Below are 7,377 nucleotides of genomic sequence, written 5' to 3'. Positions count from 1 at the left end.
CGCCGTACCTGGAGATTAGAGCACGTTAAGTCTTGGTCACTGAGAACTTATACTTTGAAGTAGATAAGCTTATACCAATCCATCATAACCTCTCCACCAGCAACTGCAACCCAGGAATAAGATGGAAGCAGATCCACACGCGCCCCCTGCTCCGGCCCGGCCCTGCACGTCCGCGCGACGCCGCGGTCCAGCTCGGTCGACTGTCCTGCCGCGCGTGTGATGCAACTTTTTTTTGCGAGAAAAGAGTGATTATATTAATCACACAAGGAACTACAATTAGATTTGAGTAGCTCGGTTACACAAGATGGAGCGTTTTCTCTCCACACAGCACAATGCACCGTTCTCTTTGCTAATTCAGCTAACTCATAAGCAACTCTATTGTATTCTCCTGAGCAACACCTCTGGGAGTAAAAACTGCAGGCCTGAATCTCTTTTAAAATGTACGTGTTCAGGTATCTTTCCTCTTGCTGCACTGCTAAGGAAGCTACGATTGAAGCACAATCTAATTCAAGGATCAATGGATCATAAGCTTTCTTACCCATTCCACAGCGCACTTCAGACCTTCCAAACAGGCTAATGCTTCAACCTGTTATGCAGATTGGCAGCTTGGTAAGATACGCCAGAAGAATAAAATGGCACATCCTCCATGGCCCCTGACAATTCCTCCAATACTTGCAGCTCCAGTTGCTTTCTGAAAAGCCTCATTGTAGTTCTCCAATGTAGCAAGTCCATAACATGCTAATCTCCATGCAAAAATCTGAACTTTTCCCGGTATGACGTGACGTGACGTGACGTGCAGGTGCGGTGCGACATGATGTGCTGAGATGAGAAGGATGTTTTGCTGTAAAGAGCATTAATACAGAGAATTAATGTTGACAGTAATGACTGGACAATCAAGGCTCTTTACGACGTCCAGGTTCGTTGAACCTGAGGCATAATAACCGCCGCTCATCAAAGTCATTTATGATGTCTAGGTTCGTTGAACCTGAGGCACCTCCACGCCTATATAAACCACCACCCCCTCCTCCCATCCTCACTCACCTCAGCACTTGATCCAGGTACTCCTGCTTAGGAGATCTCTCCCTTCTCCCTCAGCTGCTTTCTACCATTCCCATCGCTAGTGCTGCGCGCACAGCTCTAGCGAGAGCAGGCCTCCGGGACCTCTTCTCGCTGAAGGTCCTGCATGGGACGCGGGCAATCAGATTTTTGAGGAGCGTCTTGACGCGACTGCTCGCTCCCTGAACGACTACTTCGTCTACTTCCCGGCGTGACCGTTCGTGGGAACGACTACTTCATCTACTTCCCGGCGTGACCGTTCGTGGGACTACACTGCGAACTTCTTCCTGCATCGACATAGTTCGGCTACTTCGAGCAAGGCCAGTCGAATAGCATGTCTATTCCAGCTGGTAACGGCGCAACCGGTGCCCCCGGCACTGGTCCCGCCTTGGGGTACTTACTAAACCTATTGTGGTTTAACTCTTTGTTCATGCTTATTAGTAAGAATAACATGAACACATGCACATATCTTATTCACACATTATCACTCTTTATATCATGAAATTGCTAGTAATATTTGGAATTAAAATATATCAAAAATTGCCTAGTTTTCTAACAGATTTAAGCTGTCTCATCAAAAAGTACAACACAAACATACATGGCTACGCTTGTTAAATACTTATACATTACTTTAAATATGATTGCAAAGCCATACTTCTATGTGGTAGAAGGATCTGAATATGATTGCCAATGCAAAACCCATGCCAAAGCCCAAGCCAGCAAAGAGGAAGAAAGTGATGGCATCAAGTCTGTCCTGCCACAAAGTATAGGGTTCTGGAACCAAAGTGCTTCGGGTGGTTGAATCTGGACCTGGATTGTCACATTGCTTGTAAAGCTGAATTCCACACAAGCCAGCATTGCCTTCAAATGAACTGCTGGGAAATGACAAGAATTGGTTTCCCTGTGGTATTCTTCCTATCAAGTTATTATATGAAAGGTTCAACCATGAAAGAGAAGTTAGAGAGGTAAACTCCTGTGGAATTTCTCCCGAGAGATTGTTGCAAGAGAGGTCCATTGATTCCAGCCTCGTTAAGTTGTGAAGTTGTGATGAAATTTGTCCTGTGAAGTTATTGTGTGACATGTTAAGCCCATGAAGTGAAACAAGCCTTCCAATTGAACTCGGAATGGAACCCTCAAATGAGTTATTTGACAAATCAATTAGTTTCAAAGAGGTTTCAATTTTGGTGACACTTAAAGTGGCATCTTTGAATGTGATAGTGACACTATCTTGATAGACCGATGCCTGATAGACTGATGCCCATGTTGCATTTGTAGAGTGCTCTAATATCTGCCCCACATCACTGCTGATATTCATCATTGATATAAAATTATCAAACCATTTTGAATGCAAGTCACCAAAGAAATGATTGGAGGCCAAATCCAATATTTGCAAACTTCTGAACTGTTGGTAGACACTGTGAAGATCCCTTATAGTGCCATAGAGTTGGTTAGATCTCAAGACAAGAATCTGAAGATTTGGGAGAGTGCCCATCCATGATGGAAATGAATCGACGATCTGATTATTACCAACATCAAGAACCTCTAAATCATGGCAATTTGCTAGAGATCTAGGTACCACACCTTCAATTCGATTTCCATTCAAATCAATTGTCTGAAGCTTACATCCTTCTCTAATATTTTCAGGAAGCACGCCATGTAATTTTTTTCTCTTAACTTTAATATGCTCATCAGGTCAGCTTTTTCCATAAGACAGGATGGAATTAGTCCACAAAAGTTATTGTAAGATAAGTCCAAGAACTCAAGTTTGTTTAAACTGCAAACTGAAAGTGGTATATGGCCACTCAATTTATTTTTTGACAAATTGATACTGATGGCATTTCTAAGATACCTGCCAACAAAGTTAGGTTCAATCGAAGAGAATTCATTATTTGAGTAATCCAAAAAAAATAGTTCGGATGGAGTTGATGGTATCGGTATGCTTCCTTGAAGTCCATTAAAACTGAGATCAAGATCAATTAAATGTGTCATCTGTACAATAGGAGACTTCTCTAAAGTAGTAAACATGTTGTGTGAGAGGTTCAAACTAACAAGGCGGTTCTCCCATACCCAACTTGGTATGGCCCCTTCGATTTGGTTACTCGAAAGATCGAGATCTTGAATAGTGTCAATATATTCTAATGATGCCGGAAATTTTGTAAGGTTGCAAGATGCGAGGTATATGTACTGGATTTTAAGGGAATGAGAGAATATCATATCACCTTCTTTTTCTGTGATTGATATCATATTGTTACCCAGGTTAAGATAGGTGAGATTTCTCAACCTCCAGATAGAGCCAAGTTCTACGGTGCCTGTCAATTTATTTGAGTCAAGATCGAGACGCCGAAGATTCGTAAGCTGAAAAAATGATTTGGGTATTGGGCCTGTCAATTGATTACTGCTTAAATCAATCTCCCGCAATGGTGAGGATAAAGGAGCAGGAATGTCTTCCAGCCAGCCAATAAGCTGATTATCTATTAACCAAAGCGATTGCAGGGCTGGAAGAGCGAACAAGGACTTTGGAATTTTTCCTGCATGTAACGGTAGAAAACCAGTCAGAATGCTGCATACTTTATTAATGCCTTTTTCCACAGAAGTGCCTGTGCGAACTTGAAACAAATTAGTATCTCTGTGACTCTGTCCATTGGAGCTAAATATATCAGCGTTCATCAACTTTTCGGAACAGACAAATTGATAATGCTTAAATTAATATATAACCCATCATATTTCTTCAAAAGAAAAACTGCCCAAATTTAAATTTGGACATGTTTATACCGTATAGTTTATTTGCTGTTTCTATATAATTGGTGTTCCAAAAAAACTTGGCACTAAAAATCTCGCTTCTTAATTGAATCACAATAAATAAGATCCAAATAACTCAAAACATAGCATGACAGATAGGTCACATTTTTTTAAAAAAAATGGATGGCAGCTTCATATTTTTCTGATTTAAAATGAATTAGTTTTGAATTTTTAAATAGAACTATAATTTTTTATTTTTAGAAAATGAAAAACCACCTTTCAAACCACCAAAAAACTTAGTTGTATAGGTCAACAATCACATGGTCTTTGGTGTTGGGTTTTGTAGTTTAGGGTAGAAACGTCCGTACTCCTACCATATTCATGTGTTTTTCTAATCCCATTATTTGTTGCCCCATTGACCCATTGTTTCAAACAAGCCTTGGGCCAGAGAAAGTGCAAACAACATTAATGCAATCTATTTTATATACATTTTACAATAAAAGTTTTGGTGCTACAAGTGATTATATATGCTAAAGTTGATTTCTCGTTGAGAGAACCTTTAATTGCCATGTAAAGCAGTTCAGAATATGAAAAGGTCTGTCCAAAATAATTAACATATTCCTTGTTATATTATGCAATCTACCCAATATTGTATAAATGTATCTGAAATATATCTAGGATGAGAGAGAGAGAGAGAGGCAAGATGGCTAAAAAAACTAAAAAATAATTAATATTAGTTATGAAAGACCCAAGTCGTGTGCTCAGGTTAGGCCTCGCACCATTGAAACCGCTAAACTGCGGAAATTGGTCAAAGACTCAAAATGAACATAACATTGTTTTTTCTTTCTCAACATTGCCAAAATTTAAAGCTTTTCTCTTGTTTCCTGAAGGTTGCTCTGTTGATTTCATAAGTTACTAAAATAGGGGATTTCCTATTCACTTAAAGTCTGTTATCATTTTGTTAAAGGTGTCTGCATGGCATGTCATAAACTAGGTGTAAGATCTATCTACAGTTGAAAAAAAAGAAAAGAAAGGATATCTAAGAAGAAAGCAGTCGGGACATAGTCTCACCGCTTATGTGAGAAGAAAAGACCACCAGCTCCTCAAGTTGGATCAAGTTCCCAATTGTTGAGGGTATTGGTCCAGAGAAATTGCAATCATCAATTGTGAAAGAGACCAACTTTGTAAGATTGCCTATCCACGATGGCATTCTCTGCTCCGGGAAGTCACAACTTAAGAACTCCAGTTCGACCAATTTTGTAAGATTTCCAATCTGGTACGGTATTGGCATGGAGAAACTGCAATCCACTATTGTCAAACTTTCCAGCCTTGTCAGTTTGCCGATCCAAGTGGGAACCGATTTAGAGAAGTCATAGCTGTCAAGCATTAGGTCCGTCAATTGGGTAAGATTGCTAACCCAAGATAATCCCGGGTTCTCCAAATCTGATCCCATGAGTCGCAGTCGCAGGTCATCCAATAATGGAAGCTTAGATATCAAATAGAGGAGTTCGTCATCAATGCGCATCATGTTAAGCCCCAATGTCTTTACATACTCAAGATTGCCAAACGAGGACGGCATGTCACAAGAGAAATTAGTCCCTGCTAGATTTAGTGTTTCCAAATTATTTCCAGCTGGGAAGTGTGTTAATCTCACAGAAAGCATGTGGTTATCAGACAAATCAAGCGTCCTCAAACTTTTTAGCTGGAAGATTTTTGTTGGAAAATGCCCTTCAAACTTATTGTATCCCAAGTTGATCGTCGTAAGTGAACGAAGCCTTGAGAATGAAGGGTGGATAGGACCTGATATATAACACCCAAACAAGCTAAGAACCTGTAGCTGGGGAACAGAGTCTGCTAAAACAGTGGACCAAGTCGATCCACTGCTAGATAAATCCACTCGATCAAGATAAAGCTCCCTCAGGTTGCTCATATTTGCCATGAAGGTTTTGAAACTTGGCCGCTCAAAATACAAATCATAATTACCAGACAAGTCAAGGGTGACAAGGTTCTTGAGGCAGGCAATTCCAATTGGGATCTGAAACCCAAAATTGGGGCCCGAGAGGTTGAGGTGGATGATATCCATGAGCCGCTCAAAACCAGAAGCTGGGAGCAAGGCTCCACTAAAGTCATTGAATGCAAGGCTGAGATTTCTGAGAGAGGTGAGGTTGAACAACGCAGGATCAAGACGACTGCTCGTCAGGTCGAACTCACCGAGATCAAGAGAAATGACTCTTCCCAAGGCCACGTCACAGGTGACGCCCTCCCAGTGGTGGCAGCAATCTGTTCCAGCTTGCCATGATGGTAGGCTGTCACCAATGAAGGAAGCTTTTAGCTGGAGGAGGGAAGAAGCCTGATCCGGTAGGCAAGGCGCTGCAGTGCTAAGCTTGAGGAGGCATGCTATGAACAAGCGCATAAGGCTGTGGAGACGTTCCTTTGTGGGAGCCATTTCGCTACTGGTTTGCAGTTTCCAGCAAGTTACAATTTGTGTGACCGATTATATTATATAGGATAAATCTGGGTAGTGTAGATATTTCTATTCTCTGGTTGTTCTGAACCATGCATTCCGATCGCTGTCTGCTGACTCGACAGGAAGACTAGTGAACTGGAGCCATAGAAATTCGCATGGAAGTAGTATTGACCACAACTATAGTTAGGAATCTTTTTATCATTATTTTAAGGTAATGACTTTACTGCATCCGGCCATAATTTTATTTGTTGGTACGCACGCTTTACATCGATTGGCTCATATCGGAGTGGGAGATTCTTGTCTCCTACAATAGGATGCGCAAGCAATTTCAAAACGTAAAAAAAATATAGTTCGTGAACTGGCTATCAAATTTAAATTTTGGTTGCACAACTATATTTCTTTCGAAAAGATCTTCAAAATAAGACGTCACTCGCATACGTATTTTTGAAAGACACAAAAATTGCTTACATAAAATAGAAAAATACCAACATAAACTAGTAAAAATATTCAATTAATTTGCTAAAGTTTCCTATCACTTATAATGCAATAAATATCAACCTACCCCAGCAAAATTGTTGGACATCATTCTCTAATCACACCATTCAATCTATCTTCTCAAAATCAACATCAATATCCACTTAATTGAACTTAGGTGAGTCAAGCAACATTTTGTAAAGCCATAAGCAATTTTTGCAAAAGTCATAAGCAAATTATAATATACTAAAAGATATTTTCTCACATGAAAAATAATACAGAGGTATCATTGAAACATAGTGGTGTGTGATCCTATTTTAAAGCTCTAATTGAAACGAGCGCAACTGTGTCATCAAATTTTGATTTGGACGCTCGATTTTGAAAGCATGATCTTTTTTGTGTTTGAAAGTGTGTGCATACACATGTATATCCGTTCTCTTTCTTCTTCTCACGCATGCACGTGTTGATATCATCCGTCCTTTTTCTTTTCTCTCTCCATCCCTCTCATGCATGTAGATATCTAGTGTGCTTGCCCACGTGCTGGTTTGCTCTATATAAAAAAAAAGACGGCTGTATCAACGGTTATAATACGGCCGGCCGTAAATTAGCAGCATCTAATAAATTATATTGCATAACAAAGA

At 40.2% G+C, this 7,377-nt stretch overlaps 1 protein-coding gene across 2 annotated transcripts; it reads right to left on the bottom strand.

Annotated features, from left to right (window-relative positions):
- Positions 1–232: 232 nt before the first annotated feature.
- Positions 233–6,292, bottom strand: LOC112883050 (probable LRR receptor-like serine/threonine-protein kinase At4g36180). Of its 2 annotated transcripts, none has more exons than XM_025948267.1 (3): positions 4,867–6,292; positions 3,276–3,584; positions 233–1,179 (listed from the first exon to the last, which is right to left on the bottom strand). In XM_025948267.1, the coding sequence occupies exons 1-3, from the start codon at positions 6,239–6,241 to the stop codon at positions 1,118–1,120; spliced, it is 1,746 nt and encodes a 581-aa protein (XP_025804052.1). In that variant the 5' UTR covers positions 6,242–6,292; the 3' UTR covers positions 233–1,117. The 2 variants fall into 2 exon arrangements, with proteins under 2 accessions (XP_025804052.1, XP_025804053.1); XM_025948268.1 differs by lacking the exon at positions 233–1,179 and adding an exon at positions 2,714–2,905.
- Positions 6,293–7,377: the final 1,085 nt, after the last annotated feature.

Source organism: Panicum hallii, chromosome 2 (genome assembly GCF_002211085.1).
Source record: "Panicum hallii strain FIL2 chromosome 2, PHallii_v3.1, whole genome shotgun sequence".
Classification (NCBI taxonomy): domain Eukaryota; kingdom Viridiplantae; phylum Streptophyta; class Magnoliopsida; order Poales; family Poaceae; genus Panicum; species Panicum hallii.
The sequence above is the reverse complement of the archived record's forward strand: the minus strand, read 5'-3'. Positions and strand labels throughout refer to the sequence as shown.